At 35.8% G+C, this 27,204-nt stretch overlaps 4 protein-coding genes and 1 long non-coding RNA gene across 6 annotated transcripts in view; 2 read left to right on the top strand and 3 right to left on the bottom strand.

Annotated features, from left to right (window-relative positions):
* Positions 1-27,204, bottom strand: part of LOC135193335 (uncharacterized) — a 375,120-nt gene that overhangs the window by 252,762 nt on the left and 95,154 nt on the right. The window lies entirely within an intron of this gene.
* On the top strand, positions 400-16,216 carry LOC113393327 (histidine-rich protein PFHRP-II-like). Its single transcript, XM_064215198.1, has 5 exons — positions 400-429; positions 515-810; positions 10,590-10,881; positions 10,995-11,195; positions 15,512-16,216. Exons 1-5 carry the CDS (start codon positions 418-420, stop codon positions 16,115-16,117), a joined length of 1,407 nt encoding a protein of 468 aa, XP_064071268.1. The 5' UTR covers positions 400-417; the 3' UTR covers positions 16,118-16,216.
* On the bottom strand, positions 3,407-4,295 carry LOC113393287 (cuticle protein 8-like). The gene is made up of 3 exons (XM_064215181.1): positions 4,264-4,295; positions 3,816-4,184; positions 3,407-3,724 (listed from the first exon to the last, which is right to left on the bottom strand). The coding sequence occupies exons 1-3, from the start codon at positions 4,273-4,275 to the stop codon at positions 3,458-3,460; spliced, it is 648 nt and encodes a 215-aa protein (XP_064071251.1). The 5' UTR covers positions 4,276-4,295; the 3' UTR covers positions 3,407-3,457.
* The window catches only part of LOC113393326 (cuticle protein 8-like), a 33,879-nt gene continuing 14,469 nt past the window's right edge, over positions 7,795-27,204 (bottom strand). The window contains exons 1-3 of one of the 2 annotated variants that reach the window (XM_026630145.2): positions 8,641-8,672; positions 8,220-8,561; positions 7,808-8,128 (exon numbers count right to left, since the gene is read on the bottom strand). In XM_026630145.2, the coding sequence (XP_026485930.2) occupies positions 7,862-8,128; positions 8,220-8,561; positions 8,641-8,652 (621 nt within the window). In that variant the 5' untranslated portion in view covers positions 8,653-8,672 and the 3' untranslated portion in view covers positions 7,808-7,861. Of the gene's footprint in view, positions 8,129-8,219; positions 8,562-8,640; positions 8,673-27,204 lie in introns of those variants that run through there. The other variant, XM_064215183.1, reaches the window with a different exon arrangement.
* Positions 19,203-24,375, top strand: LOC135193334 (cuticle protein-like). The gene is made up of 4 exons (XM_064215199.1): positions 19,203-19,240; positions 19,396-20,098; positions 23,557-23,752; positions 23,858-24,375. Exons 1-4 carry the CDS (start codon positions 19,229-19,231, stop codon positions 24,222-24,224), a joined length of 1,278 nt encoding a protein of 425 aa, XP_064071269.1. The 5' UTR covers positions 19,203-19,228; the 3' UTR covers positions 24,225-24,375.

Raw genomic sequence — 27,204 nt, 5'->3', positions numbered from 1 at the left:
TATATTTAACCTAATTAACTACTATTTGAATACAGAATAATTTAATTTTGTCAATTCATACAATCATAGTCAAATAGCGACCACTAGACAAACACTAATAATAAACTATAACAATTATCGTATTAACGTCACTGTAGAACATTTTTTTTATCGCACAATATTTTAATAGTATACTCTTTTGTTTGATTTTGTAATTGTACTAACAATTACAAAATCATGATATTATTTTCCATTTTGTAGTTTTGACTTTTCGTATATAATTCTAGCGAATTTACTAAAGCTTTCATTCACTGGACCAGGGCCAAGGTCATTAAACTAGTTCCTCTAAGTTGATTGCGCCGACAAAGTCACTATAAAGCCAGTAAGCCAATGTAAAAAAAACATTCAGTGATCAAACACGAAGCAATACTCAACACAATGTTCTCCAAAGTGAGTAAATATTGAAATTTAATTTTAAAAGTTACATGAAATTTTAACGTTATTGACGATGTTTAATTTCAAATTTATTTTACAGCTGGTAGCTCTTTGCGCCGTAGTGGCGGTGTCCTCGGCCGGACTCTTGCCTGCTCCTGTACACTACTCTTCCGCGTCTGCCGTCTCCTCTCAGAGCATTGTACGTCATGACGAACATGCTACTCCCGTCGCCAAGCTAGCCCTTGCAGCCCCAGTCGCGTACCATGCTGCACCTGTCACTGTAGCTTACCACGCTGCCCCCGCGGCCGTCACCTACCACGCAGCTCCTGCTCCCGTCGCCTACCATGCCGCTCCTGCTTCCATCGCCTACCACGCCGCTCCCGTTGCTAAAGTGATCGCCCAGCCTGAGGAAATCGTAAGTTGTTCTGCATCTATGAACGTTTTACTAATTCACAGTGTATATCATCAAGAATCATTAAATTATAATGCTTCTTGTCTGCCTGCAGGCTCACCCTAAATACGAGTACAATTACTCTGTTGCTGACGGACACACCGGTGACAACAAGCAACAACAAGAATCTCGTGATGGTGATGTCGTGAAGGGATCATACTCCTTCCATGAAGCCGATGGCTCTATCAGAACTGTGGAGTACTCCGCTGACGACCACAGCGGTTTCAACGCCGTGGTACACAACACCGCGCCCACCGCCGCCCCCGTCGTCGTCAAGACCCCCGTCTACGCCGCCCCAGCTCTCCAGTACTACCACCATTAAGCACTATATACTTCGACGCTACTCTTTATACCAAATGATATTAAAGTATTTAAATAAAAATATATGAATAACACATATAAATCTCAAAATAGCAGTATTTATTCTCTAAACCCACGAACAAATAACTATTTGATAATCTTTAAAAAATAATTACAATATTTATTTTTATAAATATATAATTTAATGTATTGCAAAGAAATATGCGTAAAGACTTCACAAGAATCACAAACAGTGAGCAGTATAATCCTGTATATGATAGTGCACCAGTATGTGTGTAAGCTCGCATAAGGACTCGTTATAAACCCTCACTCTCATGATAATGTTACTTTCATTATTTTAAACATTATAACAAATACAATAAATTATTTGTAAATTAATTTATTTGAATGCAAAGATTTCATTTTATGAATTTAATTGTGTAAATTTGAAGAGAAAAATCGTCCACACAAGATGAATTCGTCCTCACCAATAATTCATCGGTGGACGTCATCGTCCACCAATGATCCTTTAAACGCCTCTTTCTCATTTGAGTAGTGAGTCTAAAAAGGCGAATAATAGCAGATCGCGGTCAAGAAAATTAAGATATATTATTTATTAAACTTCCGTTTGTAAAATATAGGAACATACAAATACACAGTATCTGAATACCTATGTTACACGGAAACAAAACAGTGAATTGAGTTTCACGAACCAAACACTTTCTCAAAAGGTAAATATTATGTCGTTCATTAAGAAGCGACTGCAATTAAAAAGTATAAATACAATGCGATGGATTTAATTTGTTCTCCTGTAAACTGGGAAACCTAAAACTACGTCATCTTCATAAAATACACATTTGCGGTCCGTTTATGTTAGTATAGTGCGCTCATAACTTGATTGTGAAAATAAAGATGGTAAGGGTGTAGTGGAAGAGACGAAGGAAACTCATACAGTCGATGTCAGAGGTGTGCCAAGTTCCAAGTCATCAGACTTGAGACTTGAAATAAAAAAGGTCACAGTAGGTGTTAAGACCTGACATTAATAATAAACAAAATTAATATTGTATAAAAGTTTAGAAAATCTACTAACTGCTGCTGAAAACAATCTTGCTATTAATTTGGACTCAACATGTAGATACCGTAATAAGCAAAACCTCAAAATGTGCAGAATGCTAAACATACTATTAATAAACCTAACGTCATTCATGATGTATACAATATGAATTCCATTTGAATTGGTTTGGATTGTAGTGTTGGCTAGAAACTGATTTAGCAAAAAAAAGCACTTACTTTTTCTAAATGTCTGATTCTGAGATCATATTAGAAAGACCTCGAGCTCACTTCAGGGCACTAAATTTGGATGTGCTTCACTTGAGTTTAAAATTTAAAAAAATGAAATAAATAAATCCGGAGTCTCCGTAGATTTCCTTTACACGAGTATCTAGTGAAATTATGCAAAAGGATCATAATGATCATTATCATAAAACCACTGTAGAACAGCGAAACTTTCTAACTTTTCCTTTAATAAGAGAGCAGTTAGCTTAGTCAGCAGCCTTTGCTTAAAGATATTTACTCCATTATCGATTGCCTCTTTGGTCTAGCGGTTAGCATATAAGGCCGAAGACTACGGTGGCTTGGATAATGTATGGTGTAGTATGTACGGCATAGTTAGCCGACTGCGGAGGACATTTTATAGTGTACAAGTCATCTTTAGTATTACACTTATATCTATTTGCAACATTTGATTTTAGAGTTTCAAAGATTTGTTGTTTTCTTATGACATATGTAGGAGGCAAAAGAGCAGGCTTTCCATCAGGTGAGATTTTACCTGGCGGAAAACGACAACTACCACCCATGAATCATGGATTTGGTGGCCGGCTTTTAAAGAATGTAAAAATTATCCGACCCGTTTCATAGTGAACGATTTTTTTGTTGCACATAATTTGGAAACGTTGGAATGGATCACCTATAATAACTATTTGTGATAGATACAAATAGTTATTATAGGTGTACTTTGCAGATAGATATTCTGTTTAATTATGAGAGTAAGGGAATATAAAGACCAACCATGTTTACATACATACTTGTGCACTGTTATAAAATCCTGTACTGTTGGGTAGTATTTAGTATATCGTATATCTGTTTGTAACTTTTGATTTTAAATTTCATTATTTATGAAAAATTTCAAATAGTTATTTGTTTGTGGGTTTTAAGAATAAATACTGTATAATATATATATTTAAATACTTTAATATCATTTGGTATAAAGAGTAGCGTCGAAGTATATAGTGCTTAATGGTGGTAGTACTGGAGAGCTGGGGCGGCGTAGACGGGGGTCTTGACGACGACGGGGGCGGCGGTGGGCGCGGTGTTGTGTACCACGGCGTTGAAACCGCTGTGGTCGTCAGCGGAGTACTCCACAGTTCTGATAGAGCCATCGGCTTCATGGAAGGAGTATGATCCCTTCACGACATCACCATCACGAGATTCTTGTTGTTGCTTGTTGTCACCGGTGTGTCCGTCAGCAACAGAGTAATTGTACTCGTATTTGGGGTAAGCCTGCAGGCAGATAAGAAGCATTATAATTTAATGATTCTTGATGATATACACTGTGAATTAGTAAAACGTTCCTAGATGCAGAACAACTTACGATTTCCTCGGGCTGAGCGATCACTTTAGCGACGGGAGCGGCGTGGTAGGCGATGGAAGCAGGAGCGGCGTGGTAGGCGACGGGAGCAGGAGCGGCGTGGTAGGCGACGGGAGCAGAGGCAGCGTGGTAGGTGACGGCAGCGGGGGCAGCGTGGTAGGCGACGGCGGCGGGGGCAGCGTGGTAAGCCACGGTGGCGGGTGCAGCGTGGTACGCGACTGGGGCTGCGAGGGCTATCTTGGCGACGGGAGTAGCATGTTCGTCATGACGTACTATGCTCTGAGAGGAGACAGCGGACGCGGAAGAGTAGTGTACCGGGGCCGGCAGGAGTCCGGCCGAGGACACCGCCACTACGGCGCAAAGAGCTACGAGCTGTAAAGTAAATTTTATGTTAAATATCGTTACACAATTTAAAAGTTCGTGAAACTTTTAACTTTAACATTTTACTCACTTTTGAGAACATTGTGTTGATTATTGCTTCGTGTTTGAACACTGAATGATTTCTTCGGATTGGCTTACTGGTTTTATAGTGACTTTATCGGCGTAATCAACTTAGAAGAACTTGTTTAATGACCTTGGCCCTGGTAAATTATGCTGAAAGCTTTATTACATTCACTCTACTAGTATTCTATGTAAGGATAAAAAATGAGAATCGAAAATAATATCAAGACAAAAAACATATTTCAAAATTTCCATTATTTGTATACATGCCGTAAACAATTTGGATGATACATTATTATTGGAGCAAAATAAAACAGAAACTCAAACTTTTTTTTTTATCTGTTAAAACTAAAACTCTTCAAATATTGGTTAATAAATATTTTTTGAATAATTACATAATAACATAGCAATATATACTTCTAAAGCACATATTTTGGTTACAACGTTTAGTTATATGAAAGCTTATATAAAATAAAATAAAATATTTTGTATATTTCACTAAATATACAATTATTAAATTAGTCACTAATACGTAGGAAATTGAAAATAATAATACATTTCGTACTTTTAATTCATATGTATGTGTGTATATATATATGTTGTAACGAATACATTTGTTAATATGTCATGGTTTATTTTTCTAAGTCAAAATGATTAATTTTAACGTTCAATATTAATAAGTGGTTTTCTTATCACGGGAGTTTTCACTTGTTTTTCATAGTATTGTTTAATTTGAGTCCTGCCGTTTTTGTTAAAAATTAAAATCAAAATATACTTTACTCAAAGAGACTTTTACAAGCACTTTTGAATCGTCATTTAACAAAGTATATTAAGTGCAGCTACAACCGGTTCGGAATTTAGATTCTACCGCGATGAACCGGCAAGATACTCAGTAGTTTCTCTTTTTCAACATTTAAAAATACAGTCGTGTTAGTTAAATACAATTATATATGTATATAACATATTGACGACCTCCGTCGTCGAGTAGTGTGTACACCGGTTTTCATGGGTACGCCACTCCGAGATCCCGGGTTCAATCCCCGGCCAAGTCGATGTAGAAAAAGTTCATTAGTTTTCTATGTTGTCCTGGGTGTTTGTGGTACCGTCGTTACTTCTGATTTCCATAACACAAGTGCTTTAGCTACTTACATTGGGATCAGTGTAATGTATTTGATATTGTCCAATATTTATAATTTATATTTATAATATCCTACCTGGAAGTCAACAAGTATTTAAGTATTTAGTTACCATTTGAGTTCCTATTGACTGGCGCTCGTGCAAAGTTGTAAGCACGAGCTACATTTAAACGAAGTCATGGCAGTTTAGAATACGGAGTTACGGTGCAGCGTGGTGGAATAAGCTCCAACGCTTGTCCTCCAAAGTAGAGGACCTTGACCCAGCAGTGCGACATTTAGAGGCTATTAGTATACGTATTACGTAGTAACGTATAGTATACACTCACACTTGTGCACGCACATATTCATACATATGTGAAGGACATTTCGTTGTGCACTAACCTTTCTTGAGTATTATATTTACTGACGTGGTTTCAAGACTTGTTTTAAAAAGTTTCGAATAACCCGATCACCCGTTTCGCATGTGGCTGAATTTCATTGAAAACCAGCATGTGCATACATGCTCACGATGTTTCACGATTATCGAAAATCGATAATTTGGTATAATAAGATCTTGTTACTATAGCCTAGGCAAAGGTCTCCTCTCCTCTTAAAGAGAAGGTTTAAAGCTTCGCTGTTCAACGGTGGGCTTGCGAATATACCTTTTGAAGAAATTCATTCAATACCTTTGTTTGATATTCACTTGGTGGTAGGGCTTTGTGCAAGCCTGTCTGGGTAGGTACCACCCACTCATCAGATATTCTACCGCTAAATAGCAGTACTCAGTATTGTTGTGTTCCGGTTTGAAGGGTGAGTGAGCCAGTGTAACTACAGACACAAGGGACGTAACATCTTAATTCCTAAGGTTGGTGGCGCATTGGTGATGTAAGGTATGGTTAATATTTCTTACAACGCCATTGTCTATGGGCGGTGGTGACCACTTACCATCAGGTGGCCCATTTGCTCGTCCGCCTACCGATATAATAAAAAAAATACTCGGGTATAGTTGCGAGCTCACTACATTCACATAAATCGAAAGCAAATGTTTATTTTTAAGATGATTATATAGTAGCGTCCAAGTTTTCAGGATGACGAATTAAATCCATCATATATTTTTTACTACAAATTATTATGTTATTTCAACTCAATAATTTCAATCGCTTTGCGTACTAAATGGCAATTATAATATTTTCCCTTTGAAAGAGCGTTTCGGTCATGAATCTCAATCTACTGGGGTTTTCTCGAGAAACATAAATTTTAAGATATTGATTTGTTAGTTTATATATTTTTAAGCGTTGGTATTTTTAGCGCAGTTCTTTGACTCAGTCTGCTATAGCCGCTTAGTTAAGTATACGAAATACTGCTACTGGCATTTGAATTTTATTAGTTTACTTACAAAGATGAACAAGTACACACTGTTTAAATTAATCGGCTACTGTTTCTATTAATTAGTTTCCCACATTGTGTGGAAGATTTACCTCTTCTAATTTTACAATTGAAAACACAAAGTCTAATAATTTCATGAAAATAAATTAATTTACAAACAATTTACTGAAGAAGCTGAAGCGAACAAGCAATCCAAATATTCATCTCTTATTCCAAATTACATACATATTTATCCCATTTGCAGTTGAAACGCTTAGAGCTTGTGTAAAAGTGTAACACCTCGCCTTATTGCTTCTACTGATGACACTATAAATACTAACGAATCGATAATCGTTTGCCTCGAGGATCGGAATTGCGAGGAAATGTGAGGCCAGATGGCCCAGGTTAATTAAAAATTAAAGGAAAGCGTACGTCTTAACCGAGTATTGTGAGTTCAAGCACCAATGAATTTTCATGTGCTTAATTTGTGTTTATAATTCATCTTGTACTCAGCGGCGAAGGAAAACATCGTGAGGAACCTGCATGTGTCTAATTTCAACGAAATTCAACCACATGTGAATCCACCAAGACGCATTGGAGCAGCATGGTTGAATATGCTCCTAACCTTAGAGGGAGAGGAGGCCTTATCCCAGCTGTGGGAAATTTACATGCGTACGTGTTATTGGAAAATGCTGCTACCACTGATTCAGGAACTATTTTTAATTTTAATTTGTTATACAATTAAGACCTTAATATTAATAATTCTTGTGTAAATAAATTTAATGACTGTTATTAACTGGTATTTGTTAATATTTTTAAAATAATGAAAATGTCAACATCATGACAGCGAGGGAATATAAGGAACACGTACACACCTCTACACGAATACTTGTGCGATATTATAATATAATACCGCACTATGGGTAGTCTTTATATTTATTAGCAAATATTGATTGTAAATTGAAATATTTAAAAATAATATAAAAAAAGTAATAAATTTTCAAATAGTTGTTTGTAAGGACTTGATAATAAATACTGCTCTTTTGATATTCATATATGTTATTCACATATATTTATTGAAATACTAGCATAATTTGGTATAAATAGTAGAGTTGAAGTATATAATGCTTAATGGTGGTAGTACTGGAGAGCTGGGGCGGCGTAGACGGGGGTCTTGACGACGACGGGGGCGGCGGTGGGCGCGGTGTTGTGTACCACGGCGTTGAAACCGCTGTGGTCATCAGCGGAGTACTCCACAGTTCTGATAGAGCCATCAGCTTCATGGAAAGAGTATGATCCCTTCACGACATCACCATCACGAGATTCTTGTTGTTGCTTGTTGTCACCGGTGTGTCCGTCAGCAACAGAGTAATTGTACTCGTATTTGGGGTGGGCCTGCAGGCAGGTAAGAAGCATAATAATTTAATGATTCTTGATTATTTTTACTGTAAATTAGTAAAACATTCATAGAAGCAGAACAACTTACGATTTCCTCAGGCTGGGCGATCACTTTAGCGACGGGAGCGGCGTGGTAGGCGATGGAAGCAGGAGCGGCGTGGTAGGCGACGGGAGCAGGGGCTGCGTGGTAGGTGACGGCCGCGGGGGCAGCGTGGTAGGCAACGGCAGCGGGGGCAGCGTGGTAAGCCACGGCTGCGGGTGCAGCGTGGTACGCGACTGGGGCTGCGAGGGCTATCTTGGCGACGGGAGTAGCGTGTTCGTCGTGACGTAAAATGCTCTGAGAGGAGACAGCGGACGCGGAAGAGTAGTGTACCGGGGCCGGCAGGAGTCCGGCCGAGGACACCGCCACTACAGCGCAAAAAGCTACCAGCTGTAAAATAAATATAACATTGAATATCGTGACTCAATATAAAAGTTCACGAAACTTTAAACTTAAATATTGTACTCACTTTGGAGAACATTGTGTTGATTATTGCTTCGTGTTTGAACACTGAATGATTTCTTCGGATTGGCTTACTGGTTTTATAGTGACTTTATCGGCGTAATCAACTTAGAAGAACTTGTTTAGTGACCTTGACCCTGGTCCAACGTATGAAAGCTTTATTACATTCACTCTACTAGTATTCTATACGAAAATAGAAATGCGAAATGATATCAATACCAAGATAAAAAAATATATGTTATAAATTAGTTAATTAGTTTAATCTTCATGTGGAGAGACAACTATGTGCAATAAACATTATTAGATTTTTCCCAGTGGTTACTTTTCGAACATAATAATTATTGGAGGAAAAAAAAAGGTTTTATGAAAGTTTAATAGTAATCCATATCCATACTAATATTATAAATGCGAAAGTAACTCTGTCTGTCTGTCTGTCTGCCTCGCTTTCACGCCAAAACTACTAGACCGATATAAATGAAATTTGGTACACAAATAGTCTAGAGCCTGAGAAAGAACATAGGCTATAGGATATAGGCTTTTTATTTGGAAAAAAGGGCTGTAAAGGGTTGAAAAGGGGGATGAAAGGTAGTAAGTTGTTGAAAGTATCGTCATGTTTAGAATTTTGAGAACTAGAAGCATAAAACTTATATTTTAGGCTGTACACATAATATAAACTAATATATCTTGACACCCACTCAGGAGGGAATTTTGGAAATTCTACCCCTAAAGAGGTGAAATAAGGGTTGAACGTTTGTATGGAAGTCCGTCATTTTTGAAGATATAAACATCAACTTTATTTTTGGGATATTGTTAAAAAATGTGTAGATTCGTATTTAAGATTTTCTAGATAATCTACCACTAAGGGGGTGAAAAAGGGTTGAAAGTTTTTATGGGAGTCAGTCTTTTTTTAAGTTAAAAATATGAAACTTTATTTTTGGGATACTGATTAAAAATGAGTAAATACGTATTTAAGTGTTTCTAGATATTCTACCTCTAAGGGGTTTAATAGGGGTTGACATTTCTTATATAGATTAATATTGAAGGCTGTCATTTTTTAAGTTAGAAGCATGACATTTTATTTTTGTTTTACTGATTACACATGAGTAAATACGTAATCAAGCGTTTCTTGATATTTTTCCTCTAAGGGGTTGAAATAAGGATTTAAAGTTTTTATGAGAGTCAATCATTTTTTAAATTAAAAACATGAAACTTTATTTTTGAGACACTGATCAAAAATGAGTAGATACGTATTTAAGAGTTTCTTGATATTTTAAGATATTAATGAAAAACGATTTCATTAACATGTGAACTTAGGGAAAAGACAATGGTCGCTTCTGATACGTTCTGGCGAACGGAAGAAAAAACGTAACAACTTATAATAGGCAAACTTAATAACGGAGATTAAAATAGAAGGCGAAAGTGTTAGTTTTATTCTACAAAGTGTTCGTTTTTAAGCGAAGAAATCACTTGTCCTACAATTCAATCTGGAATATATTTTAATCAATTTATTTAAAAATGATTACAATTGTAAATGTCAGAGTCGATGTTCTTAAGACCAAAACGCCGCTATAAAATTAAAATCGTAAATTTTATAAATATCTTGCATAACATAGTGTATAATATTTGCAAGCGTTTCAATTTCTTTTTAAAATACGACTATTAGTGAATGTAAAATTAGATTTCTCAAAATGACCAGGGGCAAGGTCGTTCAAACCAGCACTATAATCTAATCGCGCCTAATACATGAACTATAAAACCAGTAAGATAACTTGTACAAACCATTCAGTGATCAAACACGAAGCAATAATCAACACAATGTTCTCCAAAGTGAGTACAATATTTAAGTTAAATGTTTCATGGTCTTTTATATTGTGTAACAATATTTAACATCAAATTTATTTCACAGCTGATAGCTCTCTGTGCTGTAGTGGCGGTGTCCTCGGCCGGACTCCTGCCTGCTCCTGTGCACTACTCTTCAGCGTCCGCCGTCTCCTCTCAGAGCATCGTACGTCACGATGAGCACGCGACTCCCGTCGCTAAGCTAGCCATCGCAGCCCCCGTCGCGTACCACGCTGCACCCGCCACCGTGGCTTACCACGCTGCCCCCGCCGCCGTTGCCTACCACGCTGCCCCCGCGGCCGTCACCTACCACGCTGCCCCTGCACCCGTTGCCTACCACGCCGCTCCTGCTTCCATCGCCTACCACGCCGCTCCCGTCGCTAAAGTGATTGCCCAGCCTGAGGAAATCGTGAGTTATTTCACATCTTTGTATCTATACAATAATGTCTGATTTATAGTATGGTATCAATGATGATAATGATGATGATGATCGATAATTTTTCTTATCTATCTCTTCTGCAGGCCCACCCCAAATACGAGTACAATTACTCTGTTGCTGACGGACACACCGGTGACAACAAGCAACAACAAGAATCCCGTGATGGTGATGTCGTGAAGGGATCGTACTCTTTCCACGAAGCCGATGGCTCTATCAGAACTGTTGAGTACTCCGCTGACGACCACAGTGGTTTCAACGCCGTAGTACACAACAGCGCCCCCACCGCCGCCCCCGCTTACATCAAGGCTGCTCCCGTAGTCGTCAAGACCCCCGTCTACGCCGCCCCAGCCCTTCAATACTACCATCATTAAGCATTATGTACTACGCATATGTGCAATTGGCCTGTAAATACCTATTTATTGTAAAATATATCTATTTCAATATATAGTTGAAATTTAAACTTAAAACGTGTTTACTTACAATTCTAACCATCAAATCGTTTATTTTAAGAAACAAAAAATCATTTATTTCTTATCAGAATATTATAATTTTTTGAAGCTTACATAAGATTCAATATAACCTTTGATTTTTTATTAATTTCTCTTAATAAATAAAGATAAAGTACTGACTGATAAAATAAAAATATATAAGCTGATGGGCTCATAAACTACATCAAAGTTCAGGATTACTTTTGAATTAATAATTTTTGATAGTATGATAAGTATAAAAACCTTTTTGAAAAAACTTAATGAAAATATTGAGACTGTCCATTAATCAGAAAAAAATAATAGAACTGCTGTGGAAAATAAAATTTATGTACAGTCTCAAATTCGTATCTAATAAAAATTTGTTAACAATAGTATTGAATATTTGTATTTTAAACTCAACAAAAGTTTATTAACCATATACATGGATACTTGGTCCGAACTTGCCGCTCAAATAGTGGCATTGTTGCGGGCTTGGATCAACGAACAATTGCTAAAAATTTAAATTGAATTTAAACAGAACTCGAACAACCACCCGTCGTCGTGACAACCAACGATTTATTGTTTTCAACTTCCCTACGAAAGATGAATGAAGTGCGTGGAGTAAAAGTGAGAGCACTATCAACAAGAGGAGGCTTAAGATAGAAGAAAGCAAAGCTGTCTACAGCTGACAGACAAACTCGTTTAAGATTTGCGCGTGAACATCTTAATTGAACTGAAGAGCAATGGTCCTCCATATTATGCACCGCTAACTGTAGGACAGGTTTAAATGTTTCTGACGGTTGCCGAATAGTCTATCGTCGAGGTGGGGAGAGACAGGGGCACTGAGACTCAATTTTAAAACAACTTAAGAAAACAATAAAAAAGACGAGAAAAATAAAAAAATAAAATGCAACCGAAACAAATAAATGATAAACGTAATCCAAAACTAATAATAGCTTCAGAAAAAAGAATACGGTATAGATTTGCTTGCATAAAAACACAAAATATACATATATACATGTTGTTTGCATACAAAATATCAAAGTTATTTTGTTATTCATTTGATATTGCTAATATTAATAGTTTTAATGATGAATCATCCTCTTGTTCATTCATGTTCATAATCATCATACGCTATACAGTTATGACGTAATACAGCTAAAGCCGTAAAACTATTCCAAAACATTGTTGTGACGTTGTTGCATGTTTGGCCACTACAAAGCAGACAAATAACGGAGCAACTAATTCCTGCTTTCATGCAGCCAAAAGCAGCCCTACACTTTTCCTTTAAATTTGCACGAAATTAGTTTTAAAAGTTCTGTTGGAGCGAGTTCGATTGTAGTGCAAATTGGTTCCAGTTCGTAATTAGTCTGTGGCCAACCCCATTCCTGAGGGTCTTTGAAAAATCTGAGCCAAGTTTATTCCTATAGATATGTCCGAAATTGCACTCCCCAAATTTTTGCCATTTTCTCGATATATTAATAACGGTAAACGAAACGTGGAAAATGCAAAGCACAACAATTTTATTATAGATCGTAAAAAAAGCAACAAAGAAAGAATTCCACTAAAAATGTATGTACATATCTCAACGGAGAACCGAGTTATTATGAAAAATGAAAATATAACCCTTTTTTAATATGGCGAAAATTGCACAAGGCTTTTTTGGTCGATAATTTAAAGTGTCCTAGAAAAGTTAAACCTATAACTTTTCTAGGCCCCCTCCACGTAATATCCAAAATTTGGCTTCCTCGGTTCATTTGCTTTCTCACCCGTTTTCCCGACGTAATGACTGGACTAAAGACTATATTTTTTATTTTGAAATTATAATTTTTTTTTTATTTGGTTAATTTATTACAAATATAAATTGTGAATGTGTAAACGAGTGTATGTTATAGTAGTGGTAAAAAAAAAGAAATTACATTTAACATAAAAATAATTATCATTTTATTATTAATCAGTAGATTATTTTATTAAAATTTATTATTTGTATGCAATTAAAAACTATTTTTAATTACGCTGGAGAAGTAGAACTTCCTGCGCGTAAATATTTACCCACACCTTTTTTTATTTGTGTGTCATTTCAACTTAATTGCCAATAGTTTTTATGACGTACGAAATGTAATGATTCGACCAATTACAAATTTTGCTTATTGTAACGAAATACGATTTCGGTTACATTTTCTTAATATAGCTAATTATATATGTTTTGCTCAAATTTCGATAACCGAACATGTATTCAAAAGGACTAAAGAAGAAATATGTATAAAATATGACACGATTAAAGAGATCAAAAGAGAGAAACATTCAATATATAGTTAAAAATCTAAAACAGTGATTACTTCCAATTCCTAGTAAAAGTTGCTATTTATTTCGCAACAAAACAAAAAATATATATATATTAATGATTTTAAGATAACATTCGATTTTTTTTGTTTTATTTCGATTAAAATTCTAGTTAGGGATAGACTTTCATACAGCAAAAATATAGGACGGTTTTTTCAAGTGATTGCTTGCTAAGCTTTAACATACATATATATTTTAAAAAGTTTCATATTTCATAGCCAAGATAAACTTAAAAATAACTACTATTAAATGTAGAATAATAATTTTCAACCAAAAGTAACGATTTTTACTGTTACCATTATAACTGGATCTGTAACGCTCGAGTTGCGAGATGTAAAATGAATGACACAATTGAATGATATCCTTTTTAATCAATGGTCTAAGATGTTATATTAAGTTCGACTTAAAATATGGATAGGAATAAAAGAAATTTGAATTAAAAAATATATATATATTGTTATAAAATAATGCTTGAAAACTTATTACAGCCCACCTATCTACTAATGAAAAAAACATAAAAATCAGTCCAATCTTTGGACAGGAGGTCGATGACGTATATATCTTTTCATTCGCGTATAAATTAATATATATTTTTTTATATTTTAAAAATACTTAGTGGTAGGTCTTTGTGCAAGCCCGTCTAGGTAGGTACCACCCACTCATCAGATATTCTACCGCCAAATAACAGTACATTGTATTGTTGTGTTCCGGCTAGAAGGGTGAGTGAGCCAGTGTAATCACAGGCACAAGGGACATAACATCTTCCATATATAACATAACATCTTAGTTCCCAAGGTTGGTGGCGCATAGGTGATGTAAGGAATGGTTAATATTTCTTACAGCGCCTTTGTCTATGGGTGGTGGTAACCACTTACCATCAGGTGGCCCATATGCTCGTCCGCCAACCAACGCCATAAATAATAATAATAAATTTTAAATGTAATTTATATTTTTTGCTGTCTTTACAAACATCCTGTTTACTCACTCATAGTCTTGCACACCGATATTAAAATTAACGCGAAAGAGCGCGCCTTCGTGAATAAATAGATCTATACACTAGTCCTCCTACTATATAATTATACATATATAGATAGCAAACGACATGTTAATGCTGATTCGTCTTGAACATTCATAATATTAATAATCCGTATAAGTTATATACGTATTATGTAATACAGTTAAAGTTAACAAGTTCAAATTTCGTTCATTCATCTTGTTATGATGATTCTTTTTATTTTATTTGTATGCTAACAACACGCTTGTTGTTAATTAATTTTATTTAAATCCTTAATTTGGTATTTATTTTGAATATTTAATTAAAACATAACTTTGAGAAAAGAACTAGTTTCGATGTATTAGAATAAATATGCTTTCTCATTAAATAATAAATTGATTATTTATTTATTTTGCATATCAATGATAAATATTCTTTTAAACAAATAAGTATTTCGGTACATTTAACAAAAGATACAAGTATGAAAAAAACCTTAGTGATCAGTCCCCGCCCGGTTGACCTTTATTTACACACAATCAGATCACTATATAAGCGGTCATTAATATGTGAAATGTATCAGTTGCACACATCATACAAAGCAATCATGTTCACCAAAGTAAGTGTCAGTAAAAGATCAAAATAAAAGTTAAATCTGTGACATTATTGTTTCAGAAAAAGTTGGGTAAAATTAAACATTTCGAGATTTTGAGTATACGTGTTAAATGATAAATATTCTTTATAGGTACTCTCTTTGAGCGCCGTGTTGGCGGTGGCCGCGGCTGGACTCTTGGCTGAGCCTCACTACTCCTCAGCTGCTGCTGTCTCATCACAAAGCATTGTGCGTCACGACCAGCCCCACGCTGTGGCTGCTAAGATCGTGGCTGCCGCTCCTGTAGCCTACCACGCTGCACCCGTTGCCTACCATACTTCTCCCGTAGCCTACCAGTCTTCACCCGTGCACTACTCTTCCGCCGCCGCTGTATCTTCGCAAAGCATTCAACGTCATGATCAACCTCATGCCACTATTGCCCACTACGCTGCCACACCCGTCGCCCACTACGCTGCGGCTCCCGCTGCTCACTACGCTGCTGCCCCTGTTGCTCACTATGCTGCTGCACCAGTAGCTCACTACGCTACTGCCCACGAGGACGAATACGCTCACCCCAAATACGACTTCTCATACTCCGTAGCTGATGGTCACACCGGCGACAACAAGTCTCAACACGAGAGCCGCGACGGTGACGCCGTGCACGGCGAGTACTCTCTGCTCGAAGCTGACGGCTCTGTGCGTACAGTTCAGTACACCGCTGACGCACACAACGGTTTCAATGCCGTGGTCAGCAACTCCGCTCCCGCTAAACACGCCGCTCTTGCTCCAGCACATATCCTCGCACACCATTGATTTAGTCATTTGTTATTATTAGTTATTTATTATTTATGTATTCTTTCAAGGTAACTGTAATTTTTAAATAACGTACGAAATATAACAATTCCAGTTAAACATTTCTTTAATTTAACATAAAGTGACCTCGTTTACGTTTATTCCTGCCTTAAAATTGCTTATTCAAACTATAAAGATTTTATGTATTTACTTGTATATTTTCTTTAATATAGCTACATATAAGCTTTACCTGAGTATAGATCGTTACAATGATGAAAAACATGTGCTTATTAGAATATTATCACTTTTTTAAGGTCAATTTATTTTGCTATAAATCTTTGATTTATATTAATTTCTCGTAATTTTTATATTCTAATTTAAATCAAATACAAAAATTACAGATGACATGAAAATATAAATTTCAGAATAGCACAATTTAACACAAAATGCTTTTTTTTCATTAGATACTAATCTTAAAACAATGCGAAGCGAAAAAACGATATGATTTTTTTTATAGCTAATAGAACCAAGAACGCGTTTATTCCGCAGATCGCTAGTAAAACAATTAGGCCTTAGACATAGAAGTTTCCATCGATTAAATAAAGTCTATTGAGCTTATACCAAAAATAAGTCTTCCGCAAGAAGACTATAAGGTATACACATTACACATTTTACAATTAATATAAAAACATTAATTAACGACTTAATTATTATAATAGTATCTGCTGAACTTAACAGAAATATTCTAAGAGGGACATAAAATCTCATCAACTGAAAATGACATTATTATTTACTTATAATAACTCTGTTGTTTTAGACCACAATTTTAAATAAAGTTAATTTCGCATATATATCCATTCAGAATATTAAATAATAATCATATTTATCTCAGACATAGTAGTATGTTATGAGTTCGCTGTGTATTATTTTGCCGTAAGCGATGGAGGCAGAATGATATTTCGGATAGCGAACTCTGAATTCATCAAGTACTAAACAAATATACTTCTCAATGACATGGCTATTTCATACAGTTTTCCTTATAAGTTGAACTTTGTTATGGTATATAACAAACTGGGAATAGAAGAAGGCAGTTTTGTTTATTTTAATTCTCTTTAATTGCCAGATACAAAATATATTGGTGTTTACAGAATTTTAATACAAAAACAGATCTTAATTTAGTATTTTCAGTTTCTAAATTTGTTACAGTTACAGCTGTTGCGTTATTCTATAACTAAAAATTATGCCAGCTAGACTCTAGACAGCGTAGGTCACTCGGGATAAGAAAACGTTTGAAAAATCAATGTACTATAAATTAGGATAATTTATCTTATTTAAAATTAATACATACGTTGGCGCCACTAACGATAAAATGATATTATATTTAATAATTTAGAACACTGTTCACAAGACCAGTGTAAACTAAGTTTGTATAAAAAAATAAAGAGGTCATATCACCAAATTTCCAGTTACACGTGAATAATGCTAATATTTAAGGGAATAGGCATGCCATCCTTGGATTAGCACCAGCGGGAATTCGGATACACTCAACCAGCAAACTGCAGCCGTCCTCACTTAATATTACAGCTTTAAATTTCTAATCCATGTAGTAGGTATATAAAAAAAACTCCTTCATGGGGTTTAAAGTCCTAAGTCCTAAAAATATTTAAACTTTACTTTAAATGTCGATATCAACTCCAGACAATCATTCCAATGGGTTGAAACCCGAAGTTTGAATTCGGTGCCAAACTGATGATATAAAATGCAAAAATGACGGATACGAAAGTTCTTGAAACTTCGAAAGGCTTAGAGCGTGTGGCTACCATAAATACCCTACATTAAATAACAATTATATACATATTTAATCCAAAAAAATAAATATAGAATACTACGCATATGCGTTACTGATCTGTTAACACCTACTTAATGTAATCTATTCATCTATTTAAATATATAGTTAGAAATCTAAAATACAGCGTTTTCTTTGAATTCCCGTTAAAAAATAGTTATTTGTTAAAAATATAAAAAATAATAATTAATGATTATAAGGAAATAATCGATATTTTTTTTGTTTTGATTTAAAATTATAGTTGGGGAATGACTTTCATATAACAAAAAAATTAGATGGTTTTTCAGGTGATTGCTTGCTAAGCAACAAAAATATAATTAAACTAAGTTCGAGTTATATAGTATAAGTGTACCTATTTATTCACATTTCATGGCCAACAGACAAAAATAACATGTGTCAATTTTTACTTTTAGAATTATAATTCGATCTGTAACGCTCAAGTTGTAAGATTTAAAATAAACTATAGATTGAACGACATCCTTTTTAATTAGTGGATACTTTACTTTACTCGTAGTACATAATTGCACATATTTCGATCGAGTAAAGAACATGTAGATGATGAATCATCATCTTGAACATTCATAAAATTATTATTTTTTATACGTTACGTTGATGAAACACAAGTTAAAGCCGTAAAACGAATCCAAATTTCATTCATTCATCTTGACCTTTTTTTTTTACATTAACAGCCTATAAATTTCCCACTGCTGGGCTAAGGCCTCCGCTCCCTTTTGAGGAGAAGGTTTTTGGAGCATATTCCACCGCGCTACTCCAATGTGGGTTGGTGGAATACACTGTGGCAGAATTTCGTTGAAATTAGACACATGCAGGTTTCCTCAGGATGTTTTCCTTCATCGCCGAGCACGAGATGAATTATAAACACAAATTAAGCACATGAAAGTTCAGTGGTGCTTGCCTGGGTTTGAACCCGAAATCATCGGTTAAGATGCACACGTTCTAACCACTGGGACATCTCGGCTCTTTTCATCTTGAACTGATGTTTTTTTTTATTTGTATGCACACTAGTTAGTTAATTACTTACGTTTCAATCTACAACAATAAATGTGTCATCTTATCACATAATTGATTGATTATTTATTTTGCACATCAATGAGAAATTTACGTGTAATAATTAATAAGTTGGTACATTTAACACAAGATACAAATATTCAAAAATCCATAGTGACCTTAAGCGCGGCGACCTTCACTTACACACAATCAGATCACTATATAAGCGGTCATTAATATGTGAAATGTATCAGTTGCACACATCATACAAAGCAATCATGTTCACCAAAGTAAGTGTCAGTGAAAGATCAAAATATAAGTTAACTCATTATTAAAGTAAACGTTACCATTAACATATTAACATAATTATTAAAGTAAAAGTTGGCCTAACTAAATTATCTGTACATTTCAAGCATACGTGTTAAATGATAAATATTCTTCATAGGTACTCTCTTTGAGCGCTGTGTTGGCGGTGGCTGCGGCTGGACTCTTAGCTGAGCCTCACTACTCCTCAGCTGCTGCTGTCTCATCACAAAGCATTGTGCGTCACGACCAGCCCCACGCTGTGGCTGCTAAGATCGTGGCTGCCGCTCCCGTAGCGTACCACGCTGCACCCGTTGCATACCACGCTGCACCCGTTGCCTACCAAACTTCCCCTGTTCACTACTCCTCCGCCGCAGCTGTGTCTTCCCAAAGCATCCAGCGCCACGACCAGCCCCATGGAGCTGTTGCTGTTGCCCCCGTTACCCACTACGCTGCTGCACCTGTTGCCCACTACGCCACCGCCCCAGTAGCCCACTACGCTGCTGCACCTGTAGCTCACTACGCTGCTGCACCAGTAGCTCACTACGCTGCTGCACCTGTAGCTCACTACGCTGCTGCACCAGTAGCTCACTACGCTGCTGCCCACGAGGAGGAATACGCTCACCCCAAATACGACTTCTCATACTCCGTAGCTGATGGTCACACCGGTGACAACAAGTCTCAACACGAGAGCCGCGACGGTGACGCCGTGCACGGCGAGTACTCTCTGCTCGAAGCTGACGGCTCTGTGCGCACAGTACAGTACACCGCTGATGCACACAACGGTTTCAATGCCGTGGTCAGCAACTCCGCTCCCGCTAAACACGCCGCTCTTGCTCCAGCACATATCCTCGCACACCATTGATTTAGTCATTAATTAGTTATTTATTATTTATGTGTCGTTTCAAGGTAACAGTTACCTTAAAATGACGTACGAAATATAGCGATTCCAATGAAAGCCTTTGTTTAATTTAACACAATTTAACCCCGTCTACGTTTACTCCTGGCTTACAATGGCTAATTCAAACTTTTACTATTTCATGTCTTTACTCTTATATCATCTACCACAATATACAAATAAGCTTTACCTGAATATAGATCGTTACAACGATGGAAAACATGTACCTCAAAATGAATATAAATATCATCAACAATAAAAAATGCTTACATATATTTTAAACCAAATGATATTTCAAAAGTGTTTTTAAGAGTTGAGTATGTTCTTTTGATCATTATGTTGAAGTGCTAGAGATAAGTTTACTTGCAAGAAAGAAGAGCATTTGTATATTACTCATGATTTATAAGTGAAGAAGTATTTCACATACATCGGTGAATAATTAACAGTTTTATTATGAACCTTTTGTGTTGTATTTGATTTTATTGAATTTATGCAAATCGACTAATTCTGTGATATCGAACGTTCTTGTAATAATATTTGCAATTCAGCTTAACCCACATTAAATTTGGTTTATAAAAGAACATTGTGTCACATTTGCCGACAAGTAACTTTGTTTGCCAAGCTGACTGTCATTACCTCCGACACCTACCTCCATGTCTTAGTAAACTGCCGTTACCTACCACGCTCTGGGAAAGCGTGGTACGGAACTATTGCTCGCTAATTGAATTCGCTCGCCCACCACCGCACTCTCGTCGCTGAAGTTATTTACCAGCCCGAGGTAATCTTTAGCAATTTCACATCCAGAAAAACTATTCCTTGTTCGTATATAATTACAAATAATATTTTTTGTGTTCCTTAATTCCCTTTTTACATCCGTGCCTTTGGTATTATATTAGTTTATATTTTATGGTTCCGTTACTTAAACAATTGCATAGCTGCAATCAACAATGATTAAACGTAGTTGAGATTAGGAATGCAAGACTACGACAAACACGTCTTCAATTACTTTGTTGTTGACGGACACAACGGTGACAACAAACAAGAACAAGAGGTCGTTGTTGGCGATGTCGTGAAAGGACTATACTCCTCCCAAGAGTATGATGGCTCTATCAGAGTTGTGGAGTACTCCGTTGACGACCATGGCGGTTTCAACGCAGTAGTACCCAACACCGCTCCTACTGCCGCTCCCGCTTACATCAAGGCCGCACCTGTCGTCATCAAGACCCCTGTCAACGTTGCCCTCGTCCTTCAGTATTACCAGCATTAAGCATTTTTGACTACCCTTAATATGCGTAATAGTCTTGTTAATAACATTCTATTTATAGATCTTTATTCAACAAAAATCAAACTATTTACTCATAGGGCCCATCACCAAACATTTGATTAACGACAAAAAGATTCGTATAAAATTATATAGATAATCTAGCACTAGGGGGGTGAAAGTTTTTATGGGAGTCAGTAATTATTTAAGTTAAAAACATGAAACTTTATTTTTGGGATACTGATTAAAAATGAGTAAATACCTATTTAAGTGTATTTTGATATTCTACCACTAAGGGGGTGAAATAAGGGTTGAAAGTTTTAATGGAAGTCGTCATTTTTTAAGCTAAAAATATGTACTTTATTTTTGGGATACTGATTAAAAATGATTAAATACATATATAAGTGTTTCTAGATATTCTACCCTTAATAGGGGGCTTAATAGGGGTTGACATTTCTTATATAGATTAGTCTGGAAGGCCGTCATTTTTTAAATTAAAATCATAAATCTTTTTTTGGGATACTGATTAAAAATGAGTAGATACCTATTAAAGCGTTTCTGGATATTTTACGCCTAAGGGGAGAAATTGGGTAGACATTTCGTATATAGGATAGTCTGGAAGTCTATCATTTTTGAAGTTGGAACCATGAAATTTTATTTTTGTGCCACTGATTAAAAATGAGTAGATACGTAGTTAAGCGTTTCTTGATATTTTACCATAAGGGCTGAAATACACACCAATGTGGTAGATACCGTATTACTATTATATGGTATTACATTAACGTAATATTTAGTTAATTTGTAAACATATTCATATTCTACGCGAGCAAAGCCGCGGATAACAGCTAGTGTTATATATTTTACTTAACATATTGAAATGTTTCTCGGAAAATATTAGATATATTTTATTTTTTCTCTTAAACTAAAGAAAGATAAACACTGAAATGTATGTTTGTTTTATTTTAATCGCGAAATGCTTTAAATGAAACGAAAAATAAAACTATAACAACAAGAAAATTTCTAACAAATACACGATATCTTTGCGATAGATAAAAAAAAAAATTCAGTAAGTTAAATAAAAACAAATTAAAAAAAAGGAACGAAGAATATATATTCTACCGCCAAACAGCAATACTTAGGATTTTTGTGTTTCGGTTTGAAGGTTGAGTGAGCCAGTCTAATGAGCCAGTCTAATAAGCCAGTCACTAAGAAGTCACGGTGGTTCCACTTACAATCAGGTGCCCCAATTGCCAGTCCACCAACTGATACCCTAAAACGATAAATGACACGGAATATTAAATTATCGAGCAGTAGTTCAAGATATATTAAAATCACTTTGAAAGTATGAATAAAATAACAAGGCAAGCGAATTTATATGTATATTTATTAATTGTCGTTTGCATTTATATAACATTTCTTATAAATTATATAATGTTAATGTTTTAATGACGATTCATCATCTCTTTCATTCATAAAAATAATGGCATAACATAGCTGAAGCTGCAGAACCAGTTAATTAATAAAAGCTTATTTCATTGATATTGATTATGATATTATTACATAATGATAATCATTTTCATTCGCGTACTAATTATATTACGATTTTTTATTGCTCTATTTTTTATTTCAAAAGTTTAAGATATTGAAACTGTAATTTTTAATTTTCTACCTTAGAAATAAATTAGTATTATATATAGATAAATACTATAATTTTGCCTTGTTATTTTCACAATTTGGTAATAAAATTATGTAATTCATAAATAATTTGGTAAATTACACAAAAATATAAATTAAAAAAAAAAACCTTTGTGACCAGTTAGCGCCCGGTTGACCTTTATTTACACACAATCAGATCACTATATAAGCGGCTATTAATAAGTGAAATGTACCAGTTGTAAACATCATACAAAGCAATCATGTTCACCAAAGTAAGTGTCAAAAAAGATTGAAATAAAAGTTGAATCTATGACATTATTTTTAAAGTAATTTTTGGGTTAACTTAAATGTTTCTAGATTTTAAACATACATAAGTGTTAATTGATTAATTTGTTTATAGGTACTCTCTTTGAGCGCCGTGTTGGCGGTGGCCGCGGCTGGACTCTTGGCTGAGCCTCACTACTCCTCGGCAGCTGCTGTCTCATCACAAAGCATTGTTCGTCACGACCAGCCCCATGCTGTGGCTGCTAAGATCGTGGCCGCCGCTCCTGTAGCCTACCACGCTGCACCTGTTGCATACCATACTTCCCCCGTGGCCTACCAATCTTCACCCGTGCACTACTCTTCCGCCGCCGCTGTATCTTCGCAAAGCATTCAACGTCATGATCAACCTCATGCCACCGTTGCCCACTACGCTGCCACACCCGTCGCCCACTACGCTGCGGCTCCCGTTGCCCATTACGCTGCTGCACCTGTTGCTCACTACGCTGCTGCACCAGTAGCTCACTACGCTGCTGCACCTGTTGCTCACTACGCTGCTGCACCAGTAGCTCACTACGCTGCTGCACCAGTAGCTCACTACGCTGCTGCACCAGTAGCTCACTACGCTGCTGCCCACGAGGAGGAATACGCTCACCCCAAATACGACTTCTCATACTCCGTAGCTGATGGTCACACCGGCGACAACAAGTCTCAACACGAGAGCCGCGACGGTGACGCCGTGCACGGCGAGTACTCTCTGCTCGAAGCTGATGGCTCAGTGCGCACAGTTCAGTACACAGCTGACGCACACAACGGTTTCAATGCCGTGGTCAGCAACTCCGCCCCCGCTAAACACGTTGCTCCAGCTCCAGCACATATCCTCGCACACCATTGATTTAGTCATTAATTAGTTATTTATTATTTATGTGTCGTTCCAAGTTACCAGTGATTTTAATATAGCAATCCCAATTGAGTACTTTGTTTATTTAAATCTGATTTTACCCTTTTTACGCCTATATTTAAATATACTTAGCGGCAATCATTCCTAATCTCATCGATCATCATTTAACTGTATTACTTTTATAATTATAATTGTAAATATCATGTTTATATTATTTATTCTACATATAAAAGCCTCATTAATTATATAAAGTATATTAAAGTAAGCTAAGTATATTAAATTTCTGCGTATCGTAAAAAATATATACGCAAATAAACCAAGTTGATGATACCCTTCGATTTAGAAGTTTGCTAAAAAATGCCACCCAACACGAAACTCTTACCTTATAACATAACTTAGTACTTCACTCAATTTCAGATCAGATTCATTAAATTAAATTGTACCAGGCATATTTTGTTTACTTTAATTTAAATAGAACTCTTAAAACAGAATCACCTTAGAAGATATCACCTATTCCAAATAATGTACAACCTAAAAATTGTTTGATTTGAAATGGGCGTTTGAATAATTGCCTGCAAAATAAACCTTGTCAGTTAATCCTCTACAAATTTAAATATATAAGCCGTGGACAAATTCTCGTCTGTTTCAAAATAAAATTACGATTTAAACAAATTTTGATATATTTTCTGTTTATTATTAACGACATAACCACAACAGCTAACAATAAACGTTTTAAAATAGATATGTAACCTGCTTATTATTTACTTACTTAACATATTTCTTAATATCTTTATTAAAAAAAATTGTTAGTATTATATAAATTCAGAAAAAAAAGTGGCAAACAGTTGAAATTAAATATCTACTGAAATACGAAATACTCATAACATCCCAATTAAAAATATTACTCTCAAATGTTGCAAATTCATTAACTTATAATGTTTCCAAATGTTATTACTTTTTTAATGTTAACTTGAAAGAGTCTTCAGTACTTTTTAAAATTCTGTATATAAAAAAATCCTGATTTATGAAAATGTATTAATTTTTAACAATGTTAAAAACTAAAAGTATAGACGGCCGGACTCCCTTCTGCTGCTGTCCCTACTCTCCGCTTCAGCCGTATCCTCTCGCAGCATTGTAAAGATGAGCACAGAACTCTATTCGCCAATCTAGCCCTTGCCGCCTCAGTCGCATATCACTGCACTTACCACCGTGGCCTATCACGCTGCCTACATTGCCTACAAAGCAGCCTCTCATCGCCTAACACGCCACTCCTGCTTCGATTACCTATCACGCCACTCCCGTCGCTAAAGTGAATGCCCATCCTGATGAAATCGTAAGTTATTACGCATTATGTGTGAGTTCACGGATATTATCTAACGGTAAATTAATTTTCTTTTCTCTTATATAGGCCTACCTCAAAAACGAGTACAATGACTTTATTGCTGACGGACTCAATGGTGACAACAAGCAACAACAAGAGGAGATGGTGATGTCGTAAAGGGATCGTACTCCTTCCAAGAAGCTGACGGCTCTATCAGAACTGTGGAGTACTCCGCTGACGACCAGAGGTTCAACGCCGTAGTACACAACACCAGTACAGGACGGACCCTGGTGTGGGACACTATATGCGTTGACACGCTGGCCTCGTCTCATATCAGAGAAACAATGTTAAGAGCCGGGGTCGCTATAAAAAAAGCTGAAGCGAACAAACGATCCAAATATTCTTGTCTTAATCCAAATTATATGTTTGTCACACTTACTGTTGAAACACTTGGACTTATTCGAGACACTTGAGAGTAATAGTGCAAAAAGCTTCATTAAAAATATAACACCTCGCCTTATGCCTACACTGGTGACAGGAGCGCTGGTTCGTTTTTTGCCCAAAGGATCGGAATTGCGTTTCGATGGGGAAATGCTGTTAGCATTCTTGCTACCATTCATCATCATGATTTATACAGTAACAATTTTTAATTCATATAGGTATTAGTGATAAATTTATTAAATATTTGCATATATTTTATTTACAACAGTACGGAAATAATCTGTTATTTCATATATAGTAAAATATCAAGAGTAAACTAAGATTCAACAATAACAATGTCATCGCTTATCAATTAAATGAATACTAGTATCACAACGCGACCTTGTCCACTTGTAAGGGTCAGGTTTTAGGTTAGGTTACTTACCTTATAATATATCCTGTACCTCTGACTATGTGTATGCATTTCATAATAACCGATTAACAATCTTAATTAATTTTATCCTGACATTTAGGAATTTAGTATGATTTAATGTCGATTTTTCATCTCTTTCATATTATATTCGTATGTTCATTGAAAGTGTAAGAAATATACGTAATACGCCATATCACCAATGCGATACCAACCTTGAAAAGTTTGACTGCCTCGTTAGTCTACTGGCCAGATAAAAAGCCGACGAACCTAAGGACCTAAGCTCGAACCCAAGTTCGGGCCGATAAAAATAAATTGTGTTTTTTTATCGCAAAATTCTCAGTAGCAGTCTGGAGACTCCAGATCTGCACATGAACTTATTCCGATTGTATCCACTCATTCCGATGTCCCATCGGAGTAAGGGATTAGAGAGTGCACCTGCGTTTACGAACTCACTTGTGTACAATAATATGTCCTGCGTAGTTGACTTCTCTTTCTTGAGATTGGCTAAAGTAGCTGAAATTTATTAGGATAATATCATCATATTGGCTCTCTCATCCCCCAAACCAGAACACAACAATAAGAAGTATTGCTGTTTGGTCGCAGAATATATGACGAATGAATGGTGCCTAGGTAGATACCCAAAGCAAATTGTTGTTACAAATATATTAGACAAGGTTATGAAAATTTAGCCACACGTCAACTATAGTTTGACTTTTACAGCTCGTATCGTAAAAATTAAATTTTAAAATTGTTTCATTTTTATTAAAAACAATAATCGGGCTCTGTTTTTTATAAAATAC

The sequence above is a fragment of the Vanessa tameamea genome, chromosome 6, assembly GCF_037043105.1.
Source record: "Vanessa tameamea isolate UH-Manoa-2023 chromosome 6, ilVanTame1 primary haplotype, whole genome shotgun sequence".
NCBI classification, from domain to species: domain Eukaryota; kingdom Metazoa; phylum Arthropoda; class Insecta; order Lepidoptera; family Nymphalidae; genus Vanessa; species Vanessa tameamea.
This window is presented reverse-complemented; position numbering and strand designations above follow the sequence as displayed.

What these genes read in the sequence shown, in the direction of transcription:
- LOC113393327 (XM_064215198.1), top strand. An exon ending in GCTCCCGTTGCTAAAGTGAT is followed by an intron (nt 811 to 10,589) that starts CGCCCAGCCTGA and finishes CGGACTCCTGCC; the next exon opens with TGCTCCTGTGCACTACTCTT. An exon ending in TACACAACAGCGCCCCCACC is followed by an intron (nt 11,196 to 15,511) that starts GCCGCCCCCGCT and finishes CTCTTGGCTGAG; the next exon opens with CCTCACTACTCCTCAGCTGC.
- LOC113393287 (XM_064215181.1), bottom strand. An exon ending in TCGCTCAGCCCGAGGAAATC is followed by an intron (nt 3,725 to 3,815) that starts GTAAGTTGTTCT and finishes ATCTGCCTGCAG; the next exon opens with GCTTACCCCAAATACGAGTA.
- LOC135193334 (XM_064215199.1), top strand. An exon ending in CGCCGCTCTTGCTCCAGCAC is followed by an intron (nt 20,099 to 23,556) that starts ATATCCTCGCAC and finishes CTGTCTCATCAC; the next exon opens with AAAGCATTGTTCGTCACGAC. An exon ending in GATCAACCTCATGCCACCGT is followed by an intron (nt 23,753 to 23,857) that starts TGCCCACTACGC and finishes AGTAGCTCACTA; the next exon opens with CGCTGCTGCACCTGTTGCTC.